Consider the following 18787-nt stretch of genomic DNA (forward strand, 5'->3'; position numbering starts at 1 on the left):
TGAAAGTCAATCAACAACGCTATCAACACTATATGGTGCGTTTACAATAATGCTGGTATCTTGCAAATCTAATCATTTTCATAAGCGCTGTAAGATATGTTTGGATATGAAATCATGGAAAAGAAATAGGCATAGGCACTATGGAGATTTTTTGAAAGAGTATCGCAACTGCCAAAAAAGACAGCTACCTGGACATTTCTTCTACGTAAAATGAGGACCAAAAAATTGTATAGTTCCAGTCTTAACAAATTTTTTTTATTTTTTTTAAAAAAAAAACACTAACTTAAAATTGAAATACTTATGAAATAAAATGCGAAAATTATTTTAAAAAAACTTGAAAGACAAACTAGCGCTTGGATCGGGCTTCTTTCTGTTGTTTCTTCTTTTCTTCTTTTCCAAGAATAGTGAAGATTTTCTTCTTCATTATCTTCTGGTTTTTAAGTGCCTTCAGTTCCTCTGCCTGTTTCTTCTTCTTCAACGCTTCAATTCGAGCGTGGGTGGCTTCTTGCTGCTTTTTCCGTTTTTCCTTGTAATTTGTTGATATTCTACGCATTAGTGCAGCAATCTAAAACAAGACAAATTAATGTAAACTCAATTTCAGGCACTAATTGACTACCAAAAGCAAAGAAAAATGAAGAAGGTCACAGAGAAAAATCTGACAAATCTGAAGTCTTGGGAAGTCACAGTTCAAAATCTCCTGTACGAAGGGACATAACTACATTTTAACGCTGCAAAATTTCCCCTCACAAATTATATTTATAAAGTCAAAAATCATAATTTGACGGTTCACGAGAATATACTTTTCGATGATTCAAAGTGTGATTTGGCAGCAGTTTAGTTCCATATCGTATCAATAAAAAGCAAACTTCAAATTATCCAACAGTCATATCTCGTTACGATGTTCCTAGAAATGTTTTCCCAGAAACAGGATTCTACTTTTCAAGCCACAATGCAATATAACTGTAATATTTGTTTGTAAAATACTTCTCTGGGCAGTTACAAATTTTGATATTCTTTAAGACTTTGGCCCCTGATTACATAAATGGTGACAAAAGAGAAGAAAAATAAACTACACAATACCTCTGTTTCATGTTCATTGCGAACTACAGCAACTCGCTGTTTCTTCAAATTAGAGCGACCAGTGTAGAAGTCCTTGGTTTTATCCTTGTAAGGGAGAGCTGCTTTGAGCTCTTTAGGAACTTTCAATGGTTTGAAGAATTTGGGCTTTCTGTTGATTGGTGTGTACATACTATCGTACTGCGGCTCACTCCTGATACCACGTTCTCTTTTCAGTTCTCCCACCGTTTTCATGCCCTTCCACGCATTTTTCGCATCGGGTGATAAAAGTAATGATGTGACAGGATTGTAGAATTTCTTCACTTCAACTTGGTACCAAGTCCGACAAAATATAATATCTAGAAAAGGGAAAAATAAAATTCTTAGAATCAATCGTAAGAATGAATGCTCATGCATAAACTTCACGGGCTGACGAATTCTACGATGAATTTTTCCGAACATTATCAGTTCACTCAACTGATGAGTCTTCAACAGGAGTTTCCGCAGAGAATTGAGACTTAAACTTTTGCTGATTCACGTTAGCTACAATTTTTTAATTTCCTCATTTTACCTAATATTTTTTAAATTTCCAATGAAAAATTTTCTGATGAAACTTTCCTGTCAGCTGCCTATGGTGTAGTGGTTGTAGCGCTAGCTCTACGATCGGGAGGTTCTGGTTGGATTCCCAGCCAGGCAACCCGAATTTTGATGGTCTCAAACAATGGTTGCCTGGGACTGGTTGTTATGGACGGAAGGGGGACTGGACTAGAGCGCATGATTAGCCCTTGAGGGCTATTTGAAGTGGTAAAAAAAGAAAAAGAAGAAAAGAAGAGGAAGAAAAAAAAGAAACTCCAGGTTCCCGTTACACCGCATACCAGATTCAATTGAATGAAACTAATAATTTAGAGGGAAAATTTTAATTTTTATATTAAAAAATTAATTCTCTAGCATCGAATTAACGCAGATCTCCTTTGGGAAGATATTATGGACAAAGTAAACTTACAAGCAACTATGAATTAATTGAATTTCAGAATTTTAAACTCTCTCTACTTTTTACAGCACAGCAATCATACAGGTCAACAACCCTCCCTCTCCCATTAAAAATTACTTTAAACTTTGCTAGACCCTTCTCCCATTCCTCCTTGCTTGGTAATTTTTTTAAAAGTTTATACAAAATCAGCCGAGAATTTTGGAATTAGAATTAGCGCTTCCAACCTAATTTTGAGGTACAGGATGGAGTATCACACTCTCTCACTTTCTCCTTAGAGACTGACACAATATTTGGACTACCTCTCACAATTTGGCCGACTCTGCTTGCGTCTCAGTATTGCTCCTCTTACATAATGCGCAGGCCAATGTCGCATCCAAAAAGGGGTAATAACAAATACAAGGACATAGTACCACCTAAAATTTGAACAGTAGGTATGCTTTCATTTCCTGTAATTCATCGACTCTTACCACTTTTTAAAACGGTATCCTCAAATGTGGCTCGCACAGCACCCTCTGGTTTTGGAAGAGCTTTCTTGATCATGCCTCTGACTCCAGAGACTGTCCTAATTTTAGCACCTTCGAATCTGGCAGCTTCTAGAGTTGACGTGAACATTCCGCTAACAAAGGCTGTCTTCTTGAAAATTTTGTCTGCCTCTCCCGTCAGTTTCAGTTTTTTGGTGATTTTTGTGGTTTGATTGGTGTCCACAACCGAACCAGTGAGTGCAATTCTAAAACCAGGCTGTGATAAAAAAATTAAATAAACGCATCAGCAAATAATTCATTAAATTTAAAAGAAAGAAAAAAATTGATCTTCCGATTATTTCTATATTTTATTTACTTAGAAAAAGGTTCTACAAGACTTCTCTGTATTTTTGTGATTTTCTGTAATCTATCAAGAAGAGTCCCGGACGAAATCAAGATGCCAAAAATTGATGAAAACATATTAGATGAAAATACTGATTTTACTTTATTTATCACACAGTTCGTTAAATTAAGGATAAAGATACACTTCAACTTTTAAGACCCAAAAAATTTCAACCACAACAACGATTGGAATGGCAAACCTGGGAAGAATGCTAAATGACACAAATTGATATTCAGTTCAAATCAGTATTTTACATTTACAAGATTTAGCCTCGAGTTAAAACATTCTTAACAGAGGAGATTATCAGAATAACTCATATTTCAGAAAGTACCTGTCTTTGACAGTTTCGGTTTTAGTGAGAAAGAGAGCTGAACAACGAATTCAAGATGAAAATTGAAGACCCACAGAGCAATCCGCCTTGAAAAAATTGATACTGAAAGACTCACTGAAAGAATTATTTTCAATGATAGGAGGAACAGATTTTAAGGTGTAAAAGGTTGTCTAAGACTTATGAGGAAAAAAAATTTGTGAAAAGAGAGGACTGAGCAACAAACCTCTCTCGTGGCAACGTCCTGCACTGCCAATAAACCGGATCCTGCTGGAGTAATAGGGCCCCAGAAATGCATATGACATGTAACATGCTCCGGAGTATACTTCAACATCCTGTGCCTGAGGTTATCTTCAAGTTTTGAATAAACAGGGATAGTCTGAAAGCGTCTCCATCCCAGCGATATGATGAGTGGGTTGTTCGTTTTCATTATCTTGCCATACCATCGATGCTTCTTGACACGTGTCTGAAAAAAGCAAAAACCACTCTTATTCGAGGCCAAAATCTGGCTGGTCCCGTCGGCTACAAATGCATCTACATACCCGCCATATTCAACAATAAATTAGATAAATAATATCCCAGACTCAAACTGTTCATAGGTGGAGTTTTTCCCATAAGGGAATCCCAAAAATTGGAAACCAACAACCACTACTAATTAATATGTAGTTTAGGTGGTTGAAGACACTGAAATTTTTCTCCCAATTGATGTTTTTAAGGGTGGATGATGAAGCTTCAAATACCATTACATTAAAAAAGCTGCATTTTTTCAAATTAAGAAGGGTGCTTTTAAGAATTAGTGTGAAAAAACCAAGGTTGATAAACTTAGGTCAGTCTGGTAACAAGATAATATTTAATTTTTGACATCAATTTATCATCTATATATTTTTAGGATCTATTTAATATACGTAAATAATTTTGTCATGTCAAAGATGTTTGAAAATAATTTTATTTACATTAGGTTGCGTGCACTTTCGGATTTAATCCATCTTCAGAGATTACAGATATCCAGTGATAGCATAATTACTAAAGCAATGCTGAAATGGTACTTCTTTGGAACAAGCAAAACATATTTAAAAAGGAAATTTTTTTGGTTTAATCGTAGATATGTTCCACATGTTCTTAAAATATATAAAAATGTTAGTATTACTTTGCTGCCAACGTTATCACTCGCTAACTGTAACTTCTGAAAATGGATTAGGTAAATCTGAAAGTTAGCAGGTATAAAAATATTTACAAGTACCTTTGCTCCAATAAATATATTTATCTGTAGTAAAATAATGATGTAACCTTTGGAGTTTTCCAATCTGCAGCAGATTTTTGATTAGTTTACAACGCCACTGCCTTTCAAACATTTTACCTGATTCAGTCGCTTCGTTGGCATAGTGCTACTGATCTCCATTAGATCAATCTAATCAGATTAGGTGAACTGTACGCCAGAGTAATCATTACAAGGCTACTGTCAGCATCATTCCCTGAGCATGTGTACTATCTTTTGGTAAATATTACCTCGACTCTGCCATTGGACTAACCCAAGTCTAGTTACCTTATGAACAAAGATTTGTCTACTTACATTAACATATCCGATAGTTTCCTCTCCTGACTGCAATCCTCCTACTATTAAAGGATAGGTTGGATCAAAATTAGTGACTAGCTCACAGGACATCTGCGTCAACTCCATCCTCACATACATCCCCGATCTGAAACCTTCCAATTCGACTCGGACTTCATCTTCTAGCCCCTCGAACATGCTTTTGTTTAGTTCCGCCTGCTTTGATGCCTCCTGCTTCAAGTCGTCATAGTATGAAGAGCCTTCGCCTGTTTTATCATCATATTCAGCATCAAACTTTTCTTTCAGCTTTCGCTTCTTCTCCATGAGTTTTTCTTTAGTCATTGGCTCCTCTGGTTCTTTGCTGTCGTCCAGTTCTGTTTCATCATCGTCTTTGCTGGGTTTCTTCGCCGATTCTACTGTGTGCTTTTCACCAGTTTCCAGATCTTCAAAGTCATCATAAAGCTCTTCATCTTCATCGGTGAGATCATCTAGTCGGAGCAGCTCTGAAGCATCTTCTGACGCTTTCCATTTTCCAGTTACAAAACAATCTCGGATACTTTCTTTTATCTGTGAGAAAAAATGAATGTGTGTTAGGATACTAATGATGTTAAACAAAACTTGTTTCCAAGGAAATAATGAAGAAAAATTGAATTTTCTTTCTGGCAACATCAGCTTTACTTCTCATGAGGTATAACATCCATGTAATTTTGGAACTTGGAGTTAATTTTCTCAAAATAAGGAAAACATGTTACCTGTTCTGTTCACTGTTAAGGTTTTAATTGCTATTAGCAGTGGTAGATATCACGAACAATATCCTTAAAAGCTTTTTTATACTAAAATCATTAATGAAAGTAGGATTCATTTAACCTATATAATATAAGTTCAAGGACCTTTGCTACATTTGTGGAGGACTTTTTACTAAAACTATAAGAACTTTTTGGACTTTTTAGAAATTTGTTTCAAGATCATTTATGGGCTGTAATAGTAAACATATTTTTCTTTTGATCATCTACATGACAACTTAGAGCGCTTTCATCACAATCAAGGTTTACTTGAAGATGCTCAAAAAAGAGGAAAATCATATGATAACATTTTTGGAAATTGGACCGCAAATTTGAGGATTTTTGCATCTGTTCACTACTTTTCCAACTTATCAATTTACTTCCAAGAACTTAAAATCGGAGAAAAAATCAAGGAATATTTGAGGGTTTTTAGAGGTACCTAGCATGATTCTTCACAAGAGAATTCTGAAAAAATAGGCAACTTTGCATTTGTACCGGACAGAATTAGCGAGAGAAAGAAGAGTGGAAATGTAAAATATATATTTTTAATGTTTGAACTCCGATTTGAATGGCATTTTCTGGTGAAAAGTCATTTCATTATCATCAGTATCATGTCATGTAAATTTTTTTTACCTGAAGGAGTAAACAATTTTCTTAGACTCGGTTATTAACAACAAAAAATACAGGCAAATTAAAGTTCTCCCACTTAAGAAAAACCCTACTTGATTTACAAGTACTCACCGATTCATTGGTCCAATCTTTCAGCTGCTTGATGGGAAACTTAGAAGAGTCCACACTGTCCATGGTATCTTTTTCTTCCAACTTAGATTGTTGCTTTTGTCTCACAACCCGAAACAAGCCACCGATCTCATTTTCATTGTCTTCTGAATCACTGGATTGATCCATTGGGTTGTATCCTGAATAAAAGCAGAGTTAGGATTACAAATTAATTTGACAAACCAGAGATCAAGGACTATTAAAAACAAATGGAGCAGTAGTTACAGGAATTACTTTGGTTAAAGCTTGGGCAAATGATGACTGCATTTTAGTTATGGATGGAATTAGCATGATGAGAAAATTTTAACTCTGGGATATTTGTCTTACAGTCTGTTGAGCTTTTCCTTGCAATCCACTAGTTTCCTCATTTCTAGACACATTTAGCACAATCACTGGGGGATTTAGAAAAACTAGGCACCAAGTAAAATGGAGGTTAAAACCATTTGTAAACATCCCACGGAACAAGTCGTAGAATATTTGATTCATTATCAAGCTAAAAAAGTGAAGTTGCATTTTAATCTGATGCCTTGAATGTTTTGAGCCTTGAATTTGCCAATTTTTGACTACGGTTTGAATTGAAATTTTTTAGAATTTCTTGTGCAAAAATGTTGGTAAAATACACAGGAATGACTCGGTTTAAAGTTTATTTGAATTAGGGCACTTTTTTTATGGACACCCATGATCAGGTGACTTCCCTTAATTTTTGCCAAGAATTAGATTAGAGCTTATTCCTCAAGTGCTGACGGGGCATACGGTAGCTCTACTTAAAAGAACTTGAAAATCATACCATAGACAAGATTCCAAAGGTTGGCTGAACTGTTTTGCCGCTCAACAAATGCATCGGCTGCTTTCATAGCTAAATTACTCTTCCAATTGACATTTGAGTCCTTAGCTTCAAACACACTACCATCACTGTCTGAGTCATTGTCGGTTTCTGATTCTTCACCGTGTTCCAGACGTTCACAGCTCTCTCCCATACTTTCATCGTGATCGTTTGCAGAGCTGTAATCACTGTCTACTTCTGCATCATCGCTTTCATCTTCATCAGAACTATCTGCACCATCATCGCTTGTTACTTCATTTTCCGCACCATGCATTTCATCGTCACTGTCTGAGTTGTCACTATCACTGGCATCTTCATCATTTTCAGCCAAACTGGTGTTTTTATCATGTCTGATATGGCTAGGGTGGTCGACTTCCATACTTTCATTAGGACATGGTTTCAAATCACTGAAATAAAAGAAGACCAGAGATGAAGGTTCAAGCATATTAAATTTCCAAAATTACATTGGCACATCGATAGCCCGTGTAATTTCCTAAAAAAAAAGAAAAAAAACAGAAGAAAAAAAAAAAAAAATTCCACAGCAATCATACATGGTTTATGCAACTTTGATGCTCACGCACTGATTGATTAGTAAGCAAGCTAACCATACCGATATCTTGTCAAGAGTTCAAGAAACGTTTTAAGATGCAAAGATAAGAAACACTTACTCTTGGAATTCTGAGGCAACAATGGGTTTTGTGTTGGAAAAAAGCTGCACCTCACTCTGGGCTATCTTTTCATCTAAGGTTAGTTTGGTATCTACAATGGAACTGACTAATTTCCTCTCTGGTTCTGATTCCCTTGATTTCTGAAAAAAAAAATTAGGATATAAATACAGAGGAAAAAGTAACACTAATGCATAGAGCAGAAGGAGAAAGAAAACCATCATGAGTAATGTTTTTCGTTTTCTTGGGTATTTTTGTAAGAAAATGAAGAAGTAGATGTACACATTTTATAATTGGGGAACATTCATTTCAAATTCGACTCCACTTTCATCTCAAAAACACAATGTCTTAAATGTAAATACCAATGGGTAAATGCTAAAAATACGTATCTTAATTGCAATATTTACAGATCTCCGATTATGTTACATTTTCCTTAAGGAAAGCTGGACGAAATGTTTCCTTGCAATTTTTGGCGATTTTTTCAGGATGGGTGAAGATATTCCACAAAATACTTTAATAGAAAATCACACCGACTTTTCCTTTGAAAAACATGTGCTGAGACTTATAATATCACAATAAGAGATACGCATTTTTCTGATTTAGCCTTCAAAATCTTGAAGTAAGATAAAATTGAAAAAAGAAAGAAAAAAGATAAGAATCTATGAGAAGGGACTATTCTACCAAAGTCAAGCTCATTAATTATTCAACTATACAATTAAGTTACATATTTCTACAGGCTCATTTGAAGAGTTCAGAACTTAGTGCTTACTTTGTGGGAATGGCTGCCTGCCAATTCAACATACACAGCATCCTTATCATAAACAATCCCTCCGACACCAGAAAAGGGAGCATAGATCAAGCGTTCTTTTTCGACTAGACTTCGTTTTTTCAACTTGTCAGGCAAAGGACAAGGATCTGGGAGGAAGCACACGTCTGCTAATTTTGAGTCGCCACAACCTGCATTCATCAAAGAGTTCCAATTTAAAATGTAACTATGAGTGATAAATCCTGTAAATGCTTCTGAAAGTCTTCATTATTTACTTAATAATAATTCAAGGCAATATGTGGTTGGATAAAGTAACTTGTGTTACTTTGCTGGGACTTCAAAACTTTTAAAATTTTTGCTTCGTCTGACACATCAAAAACACAGTTGCAATTCTCACAAGTTGACAAATATTCCGTTCCGTTCATTTTAATGCATCTAAAATGATTGAAATTTATCAAAGTAAACCTCCTTTTCTAGAATCAATTATTCATTACGTGTTTTAAATTAGAAAAGCAATGTTACCGACTTTGCCACTGTGACATGGGAATTTTCTCCTTCCTAACAACTTCTGCGAAACTGATATTGCAGGTTCCTTATAAAACAAGGCAATACAGAGTCCTTATATCCATAAAATATCTGAACAGCAATTATTGCTTTTTGAAAAACAGCTGGGAATTTTTCTAAGATTTCCTGTTCCTGACCATCAAAGTTCCTAGAAGACACAGAAAGGCAAGACTGGTGATAAAGATCTATGGTTACTGTGGGAAAATAAAATTGACTCACCAGGAATGTGGACAGTGCTGTGTCTATTGAGAGGGATTCCTCTGACGTAACCATATAAACTGACAGTACGGTCACATTTAGGATTCTGCCTAATTTCTTCCGGAGGTGTCAAGTCTTCCATCCTGTCCGCTACAAAAAGAAAACCAACACAATGTTCCGTTATGAGCCTGGTATGAGATATGCTAGAAGTTAGATGAAAAAGGAACCAACACAAAGAAAATGAAAACAACAGGTGAAAAAATGTAAGCATATGGGTTAATACTGAGGAGGCTGGAAGATACTAAAAGCTATGTAATAAATTAAATACAGTACTTATTCATGAATACACCCTCTTCGTAAATTTATTTCAATTTAAACTCTTTTTTTGGATCTCCTAGTTTTCAATGCAAATGACTCTACCTTATTTTGGGCATAATGATTATAATTCGCTGAGAAATTTGACCTCATTGACTTGAAACATCGGGTTTCACTTTGAACTTAACTTGGCCCCGGAAAAAATGAAAGAGGAACAACTTAAAGATTCTGACCTATTAAAAATGGGTGAGAAGTCTGCCAAATCAACGGTCTAAATTTCATTACAGAAATAAACCTGCACAAATTTTTCACTTCATTCTTCAGGTACTCTCCGTGCAGAATACCAGATAGGTAGAAAAGTTTTGCCCCTTGATAAACCTCTGTCCAGAATCGGTGCTTCAGGTCCTTCTTTATTCGTCTCAGAGTTTTGTTTTCTTTCAACATATCCAAATGAGTGAGGACACCCATGATTTTCGGCATACCATGAACCTACAAAATCATAGTAACAAAATCAGTTGATGGAGATGTATCTATTCATTGGTTATATCATTAGAATTAGTTACAAAGAAATCCCCCTAAAACAAATTGTCAAGGGCCGAGAGAAATTTCAACTTGGGTGGTTTTTCATTTTAACCGCTTTGCCACTTAGGCTTGAAATTTTTCAATACTAGGTGGAATACTAATTTTGAATTTTGAGAGTTAATTTTTAGATTTTATCACTTTATTTTATTTTTTTTCGGCTTTGAATGATCAGTTTAAAAAAATTTCAACTTAAGGTCTTTAATATTTATGCTTTTTAAATTTTAATCATCAAAAAGCATCAAAAATCACAGATTTTCAAGCTCTTACTTCTATTCTCATTCAAAACTACAGGTGCATCCTCATAATTCCTTTGTAGAAACGTTTTTTCTCCTAATTTCTGGCGTATAAATTTAATTTTTTTGTAGGTTTGCCGAAAAAAAAATTTCAACTCTAGCAGTTTTTTCTCAGTCATACGTTTTACAAATTTGTCTTGGTAGTAATATTTTAAATAAAACCTTAAAGCGATATCTAGGGGCTGAAAAATGTTTTGACTTAAGCAGCGTTTCGTCTGAGCCGTAGCTGCACTTGGCCAAATTTCACTGAGCAGTGAATTATTCATTTCGCTTAAAAATAAAATTAGCAGGTTGAAATAAGAACATAATTTTACCATCTGCTATAAAAACTTACTTGACATATATTTAAAAACTCAAAAATCTCCATTTCAAATCCAAATGATGCATCTATCAGAAGTAGAACCAAGTCAGCCACTTTTGCCAGATCAATCATGCTGTTAATGTCGTTGTTACATTCCATGAAAGTGATACGCCTTTTTTTGCCTGTAAAAATACTGTTTGTTAGAGGCAGCAAAATAGAGCACTGATAAAAAAAACCACTGACAGTACAAAACTTTGTTTTCTATCAATTAGGTATCTTGCAAACTTGAGTGAATATTATGAGCCCAAAATATCTTCCTTCCTTTCCCTGGGAGCATACCAAAATCTTAAATTCATTATTTTGTTTTATTAGTATGAGTGAAGGAGCATGGTTCAACTTAGAGATGCACAATGAAATTATACCTATTGACTGAGCTCTAAGGAGACATTTTGCTGGTCCGCCCGGCTACTACTACAACAAAAATTTGCAATTGCATGAGGTAAAAACTGTCTTTTTTTACAAATGGTTAGAGTTATGCAAAACAGTTGTATTTATATTATGATGTTTCAAAATTTTATCTGCTGCTTTTCTTTTTTGGAAGGAGGCCAACTAACACCCCCACTCAAAAATTGTTGAAATTTTCCTTGCCCAAACTGCGGTTATTGCCACAAAATTTCCAACGAAAATGTTGGTTCCTTTCCTTCCAAAAAATTAAAATAGGAGACAACATTTTGAAACACTGCAACCTAGTTGTGACTATTTAATTTAACTCTATCCAAATAGGAGCTAATACAAAATGCAAAACCTGCTCCTGCGGGGTAAAAAAAAACTAAGAAAAAAATGTATACCAGAGACAACTGTGACAGGGCCTTTGATGGAGGTCAGGGGCTGCTTGGTAAAGTTCTTTATTAAACACTGGATAAGTGTAGTTTTGCCAACTTTTGGAGGACCAACAACCACGACAAGGATTGGTGGAGGCTCCAAAGGAGTTCTATCAACAACAGGAATATGCTGCTTTTTTGTTTGGACATCTTGACCTCTGAAAGAACAAAAATCAACACAATAATCAGATTAATTGAATTCAAGGGGTTTCTTGAGTGTCTATGACCATTTAGGCTCCTAAATGGAAGCCAGCAGAGATTTCTTGAAAAAAATATTTCCTTATTTTGTTTTGTGCTTGAGTGCAAGGCAAGAGTTGAATGGGTTGAGAAATCATAACAACACTGCCAAGATTAAAAGATAATTTGTGTCCTTTAAAATTTTATCCATGTTTTTCTATGACCTAACTTAAATTCTTGGCCACTACCTAACAAAATTAATTATGTTTTATTTCGATAATTTAAATGCTTACTTAAAGGCTCAATTTATTGAGGTACAACATTGAACTAAATTCAAGTAAAACTTTTCACACTAAAATATGATAAACAAATGATATTAATGATATTAATGATATTAATGATATTAATGATAAACAAATGACGGTTTAAATACAATTGAATATGGCTCAGTGCTTCCTTAATGACAAATCCATAGGGTAAAAAAAAAGGGAAAAAAAATCAAATGTTCACAAACCTACGAAATTTTCGCTCCGCTCTTACAACTGAATTTATGGCAAAGGCTTTTGGATTATTGCTCTTTTCCTGATCATTTTGCAGGAGTTCTTTTTTCTTCTTCTTTTTCTCTGCTTTACGACCTATGAGGATAAAAATGTCATTAAAATAAAGATGAAGATTGATACAATAGAATACTACTGGGAGGAAACAGGAGAGGGGAATTTGGGATATACAAACGGACAAAAGAAAATAGAGAAGGTGCTTAGGGTGGTTATTACAAATTTGCCACTTTGGGTTGACAACAGTTTGCCACCCTTACATCCTGAGAGAGATGAGATTGGAAGATTTGAAAAACCAAACACAGATTGAAAACCGCCGACACGTTCCTGTGATTTGCTGCCATGGTCCTCAATCTTCCTTAAATCTGGTCCTAGAGGTGCTTCGACATTAGTAATTAAAAAGCTTTGTCAAGAAAATCATCAGATAAATAGGATCACCTGGCTCACTTGAGTGTGCAATTAATTTATAATTGTAGGAGATAAATGATGAGTATCTAACGCTAAAGGTTAGAGCACATAACCAGATTCCTCCGAATCCTACAAGGAGCTTCCTAGGATTTGAAAATATTTCGCTAACACTAGATAAGAGGTTTTTTTCCTAATATTATCACCATGATTTGGATGCAGCAACAATTAGAAGAATGTGTGAAATTTTTAACTTTTAGACCTTACACAATAAATCAGATGTTAGCTCATTAATTCCACAGAATGAAAATGGTATTAAATGTTGATTTCACTTCGGAGGACACTCAGGGTTCACGATCTCATTCCTATTCTCCATTGATCGGCAAAGCATAATTCTGAGGACAAGTTGGCAGATACTTTGGGCTTAAGATTGCTCACTGTACAGGATGGTCAAAGACTATATTGATAGAAAGAGTAACGTTGACAAGACGACCACCAAAGAGAAAACAAGAGCAGCAATTTGAATTACAGACCGAGTGGTACTCCCTACTTTTACGAGTCGTCTCTGATCGGCTTATCCGACAGGTGCCAACTTTCTGGGGCCCTTACGAAAAATAACACAGGGTTCATGTTGCATCGCAATTGTCTCAAAAACAAGGAAAAATGTATACATCAAAATTTTAGCAACCCATTCTCCAGATTTTTCTTCAGAGATTGATGGGCACTTCTTTCTCGAATACATTGAACAGCTCAACCTGGGATTATGTTTTCGCATGTCACCAGGTATCATAATTGGACGGAGTTAAACAGAAAGGAACCAAGCCACACCGGGATCGAACCGAGAAAAAGAGGTTTAAAGTTTGGCTCCTGCATAAGACTCAATGTAAAAGATAAACTTCAAGTTCAATTTCTGCAAAATTTGCTCCGAGAAAAACTCTGAATTTTCGGCGATAGATAGTAGAGCAGTGGTTGGGTTCAAAACCTCTCATAACTCAATTTTTTCCAAAATGTGGTTTGGTTCCTTTCTGCTTAACTCAGTCCAATTCTAGTATAAAAAAAAAAAAAAAAATTCAGGTCAAACTGTTCGGTGTTCTGGAGAAAAAAGTGTCATGTATGACCAATCAATCTCCTCAGAAAAATCTGGGGAACTGAATTCTGAAATCTCCGACACGTAAATTTTTCATTGCTTTCAAGATATTTTCAATAAAAAATAAACCCCGTGTTATTTAACATAAGGGCCAAAGAAAGTGGGTGCCAGGCAAATCAGTCAATAAGAGACGACTCATAAAAGTAGGGGCTGCCACTCCGCCAACAGTTCGAATTGCTTCTCTGGTTCTCTCTTCAGCGACCACACCATCAACCTGGCAGCGCAGTAAAGCCTAATTCACACTATCAAACTTTTCATATGACATGCTTAAACGAAAAGTTGGACTCAAAACAATTGATTCAATTACCATTGCAGTGTGATATTGTCATCAGCCTGCGGTTCGCGAAGATCAGCTTCCGCTCATGTCAGTCAGAACGTTTCGTTGTACTTTCCATCCAATTGGGGGCGCCAATTGGATGGAAGGTTGAATGTGACGTTAAATCCAAGTTTCCGTGTAATTTTTCATCGAATCATAGTTTCCTCTCGTCAGTATCACACTGCCCAAATTATCATTCGACAAGCTGCGTCCCGAAGATGAATGAGAAGTTTGATAGTGTGAATTGGCCTTAATGTTCTTTGGGATCGGCTAAAATGAGCCAGGGGTTACATGCCATTAGGGACCTGTAATTTCCATTCATTTCAGTCGACGGGGACGTTTCGTCATTCCGCCCTAAAGTTTGGTGTAAAAGTGTTTCATCGGAGGTAAACATAACCTACAACCTAGGTTAAAATCATCAAAAGGGAAGACAAAAAGGTGAATTTCTTACCAGCCTGTCGTTCTCGATGGCTTTTCTTCTTATCCGTTTCATACTCATCTGCCATTATGGTTTAAAAATGAGACACGATTAAATAAAATGTAAAAATTCTGCAGCGCACATGGTCACCGTGGAGGCATTTTTATCAACAATACAACACAGAAGAAATATATACCACCAGTTTTGCCACCAGTTGATATGGCGGTGTCAAAATGCCACGAGTCATGGTCAGTCATGGTGGTCATATGGTCCAACCAATTGGAACCGTTTTGAAGCCGGAAACGATCCGAATAACATTCGTTTCCGCCTCAAATACCCAATCAAATTCTATGATTTCAAAACTAGATAATCGCAAAAGCCCGCTAACGAATGCACAGACCAATAGGAAGAGAACACAGCAGAGAAATAAATAAATTTTAGCCGGTATCATTTTCGTCTGAGTGTTTGCTCATCTGTCGTCGAGGTTTACCTGTTGTTCTTTCGTGTGTGGGTAAACAAAAAATTATCAACCTTGAAGTTTAGTTAATTTGTGATGAATTCGTGTCATATATCGTGACGAATGCAGTGTGCAAAGAATTATCAGTCAGTAATGAAAATTTGAGACGTGAAAGAGCAAATTCCTTTGCCTTACGAATCACGAATCAGTGTTTTTTTCAGATCCTAACCTTAACCGACCATTTCCTGATTGTCTGATCAATGAGCCTTCATTTTTGATCAGCCACAACTACAAGGATGGTTTACATCGCCAAAAGTGAGTACTTATTGCAGTGAGCCAAAATAAAAATATACCATACCCCTGTGACCCTGGGGAGATTGCTGTTGATGTCTCCTTAGCAGAGATGATTTCACGGTGTTGAGAAAATTACGAAACCGCATACCTTAGTTACGGTTTCCTAAATGTTTGCTCCAAATTTGTTTTTTGAAGAGCATATTGATGCTTATAGAAGGGTCTTGCCAGTTTAAGTATGATTATAATTGTAATTTTGTTTTATAATAATAAAATAATTAAATAAGTAAATTCCGATCAAAGTAGACCAGCTAATTACTGTTGGTCACCATCTACCATCAAATTTTGACAGGCCGCATTTTTAATAGTTGATTTTTTATGTGTTCTAGATGGTGCTGTCCGAGATACACCCCCCCTTATGAAGCGATTGATGAATTTCTTTTGGGGTGTTCTAAATTTTGTTGTTATGTTGTAAGTATCGTTCATAAGTAGTTTTTTGTATCTCTTTTACTGGTGTAAATCGTTCCAGGCCTCCAGTTAGTGTTATCTTCACACACTTTTCTATACCATAATCACCCGATGCGGAGATTAGTAAAAATTCAAAAGTCTCCCTGTTCATCTCTTGAGCTTTTTGTAATTTTTCCAATAAGAATTAAGAGAGGAAACAATAACTCGAAAAACTTTCCACTTGGAATCTAATTACAATTAAATATTCAATTTAGTAGCAATTACACTTCCAAAAAGAAAGAAAAAAATTAAGCAGCAGAGAATGAGTGAAAATCTCAATCATGCATAGCTTCAGCACTGTTTTAGATTTCAACTCATCTCTCCGTCATCACCGAAAAACTCTTCAGCTAGTCAGCAGTTTTACGAACTATTCATAAGCAACAATACCCTCGATCCACTCAGCTAGGATTTTGTCTCACATTAGTTTTCCTTCTCTCTCCCAAATGGTGGTTGCTTTTTCAATTTATTTATTTCTGTTTCCCAGCTTCCAGACAATGATTCCTGGCCTTAACAGTGGGTTCGGCAGCTCCATCACAGGTGGATCCTCAAGACGAGGCGACAATGGTGGTGGAGGTGGCGGCAGTGGAGGATGGGGTGGTGGAAGCGGGGGGAATGGACCACCAAGAGGGTGAGATATAAATTTTTTATAATTTTTCTCTCGTTTCAGTTCCTTAATGGATCACCAGACAAGGTTCGAATTTAAGCATTCTGATACTTGTGTCTTAACCAGAATTTCACGTAGAACATGATTCGCGCAACGAAAATTACTGAAACCAACTCCTAACAGAGATATTAACATTTTTATTTCACATTGGTTACGAGGAATTTGAACTGCCCGCTCACAAGAAACTCAAAGCTCTACGTGAGTCAAATCACGCACTACAACGGTTTCAGCAAGCTTCTCAATCAAGCAATGTTCATTTCCCATCATGTGTTTTTCAAACTATAAGTAATTTGCTATAGCTGAGCCAAAGTGTCAAGATTGAGGTTGCTAGATTTTTTTATCGCAGAGACGTTCATGATGACGTTTAGCGCGTGATGTGAATCATGTAGAGCATTGAGTTTTCATGAGCAGATGATTTCAATTCACGCACCAAGAATCATTAAATATCTTTGTAAGGACTTAATTTCGGTAATTTTTGTTGTGCGTATCATGTTCTACGTGAAATTTTGGTGAAGAAACAAGTATCAGAATGCTGAAATTTGTACCTTGTCTAGTGGTCCATTGATGAAGAGAATGTTACCATTCATGCCCATGTTGTTTATTTTAAATTGAGGTGTGATTACCAATTATTCTCAGTTTGTTTTATTAAATTCTTCTATGCACCTGTCCTGTTGACAGGACTGTTAATAGGAAAAGTACTTCACCTCAAGAAAGCTTCAAGTCTAGTTATAGGAATCATTAATTTAAAATGTGTTTTACTAACATGATGGCTCAAAAGTTCTCGCTTAAACGCCCAACCTATGTAGGTACTACAGTTTAAAATTTGCTCTTGAAAGTTTTGGTAAGAGCAATTTAGAAGTCTTATTCGCAGTTTTTGGGACTCAGAATTGCGAATTTCAATGTACTTTCTCTATTGGCACAGAAATAAACCAGCGAAATGACTCTCAACTTATTTTTTGAGATACTAGACTAAATAGTGCTCTCTATCGAAAATCCTATGACCAAATTCTTCAAAAGACAACATTTTTCTCCTGAAAAGTTTGTCCCTGGCTACACAGGTTTTGTTAGTGGTCGGTCAAAGTCTTAAAATAACGAACTCTACAACAACAATGAAAATCATGATTAAGTCAGTGTTCAGAAAATTTCAAGTTGATAAATCGAATGTAACCAAATTAAAAGGAGCTGTCTTTATCACCTTTTGTCTTGGGGCCTGGATCGCAATGGAAATTGTTCCTTTTGATTGAAATATTTCAAATTGATCCTCTATTTACTTTGAATTTCTTTCCTGTTTTCTGTAGCAATCCGAAAGGGGGAAGGAATGTGAGAGGATTCGGATCCATGGCTGATATCCCACCTCCTCCATCGTGTTGTGGGTGTGGTTAAATTTTTGAGGGAAGTCAGTCCTCAACCCTACTGGAAGATTCTATACAGTTCTCATTGATTGCATTTTCATCCACTGTCTATCCCACTTCAACATACCTCTGTTTGTCATGCTTTCCTTGTTCTGGCACATTGAAGTAGATCATTTAACTGGGCCATCCCTCCAAGGAACCCATACCTGTTTTTGTTTTTTATTAAATTTGTTGAATTTCCTTGCAAATCCAAAGTATGATCGAATTTTATCTTACTGTTAATTTGATGAGGTTTTAATACTGTTCGAGTGTATTTGCAAAATAAACTATAGACTTTATTGCTTTAATATCCTACAATTTTATTTATTCAATCATGTACCTACATAGACATCGATTGAATATTTTATGTACCTACTCTGGTACTTAATAGACTACATAATAGATAATCTCCTATTATTAGAAAGTAAGTCTCTTGTGAAATTTATCTGTGGGCTTTTTATTTATATTTCTTAATAAATGTTTGGACTTTTTATCATTTGTCCTTTTGTTTTCTTCAATAATTATGGCCATCTGTTAGAAAGGGGAAAAAAAATTAACATTATGATGGAGACCTCACCAAATGAGTTCTGGCACCTATAGACTGTGCCAGAAGATAGTCTGACATCACTTTCACCGGTAAAGTAAATGGAAGAATCTAGATGGCAGATCCTCTGTTGCAGTCTAAAGGTGCATAAACTTGTTTGGCATGGACTCTACTTCTAATC

The 18787-nt window shown here is 35.8% G+C and overlaps 2 protein-coding genes across 2 annotated transcripts; one reads left to right on the forward strand and one right to left on the reverse strand.

The window, feature by feature from the left end:
• Positions 1-233: 233 nt before the first annotated feature.
• Positions 234-14955, reverse strand: LOC109029753 (ribosome biogenesis protein BMS1 homolog). The gene is made up of 15 exons (XM_019040368.2): positions 14786-14955; positions 12427-12547; positions 11703-11893; positions 10888-11036; positions 9912-10167; positions 9385-9513; positions 8605-8792; positions 7839-7978; positions 7135-7577; positions 6312-6487; positions 4810-5355; positions 3466-3705; positions 2515-2785; positions 1081-1415; positions 234-565 (listed from the first exon to the last, which is right to left on the reverse strand). Exons 1-15 carry the CDS (start codon positions 14838-14840, stop codon positions 347-349), a joined length of 3459 nt encoding a protein of 1152 aa, XP_018895913.2. The 5' UTR covers positions 14841-14955; the 3' UTR covers positions 234-346.
• A 248-nt stretch (positions 14956-15203) lies between these two features.
• LOC109029776 (uncharacterized) lies at positions 15204-18555 on the forward strand. The gene is made up of 4 exons (XM_019040402.2): positions 15204-15524; positions 15890-15971; positions 16492-16635; positions 17970-18555. Exons 1-4 carry the CDS (start codon positions 15506-15508, stop codon positions 18052-18054), a joined length of 330 nt encoding a protein of 109 aa, XP_018895947.2. The 5' UTR covers positions 15204-15505; the 3' UTR covers positions 18055-18555.
• Positions 18556-18787: the final 232 nt, after the last annotated feature.

This window comes from Bemisia tabaci, chromosome 3 (genome assembly GCF_918797505.1).
Source record: "Bemisia tabaci chromosome 3, PGI_BMITA_v3".
Taxonomy (NCBI): domain Eukaryota; kingdom Metazoa; phylum Arthropoda; class Insecta; order Hemiptera; family Aleyrodidae; genus Bemisia; species Bemisia tabaci.

What these genes read in the sequence shown, in the direction of transcription:
- LOC109029753 (XM_019040368.2), bottom strand. Translation starts at nt 14,840, where the DNA reads ATGGCAGATGAGTATGAAACGGATAAGAAGAAAAGCCATCGAGAACGA. An exon ending in CCATCGAGAACGACAGGCTG is followed by an intron (nt 12,548 to 14,785) that starts GTAAGAAATTCA and finishes TTATCCTCATAG; the next exon opens with GTCGTAAAGCAGAGAAAAAG. An exon ending in AAGATTGGACCAATGAATCG is followed by an intron (nt 5,356 to 6,311) that starts GTGAGTACTTGT and finishes TTTTTCTCACAG; the next exon opens with ATAAAAGAAAGTATCCGAGA.
- LOC109029776 (XM_019040402.2), top strand. An exon ending in CTAAATTTTGTTGTTATGTT is followed by an intron (nt 15,972 to 16,491) that starts GTAAGTATCGTT and finishes TCTGTTTCCCAG; the next exon opens with CTTCCAGACAATGATTCCTG. An exon ending in GGGAATGGACCACCAAGAGG is followed by an intron (nt 16,636 to 17,969) that starts GTGAGATATAAA and finishes TGTTTTCTGTAG; the next exon opens with CAATCCGAAAGGGGGAAGGA.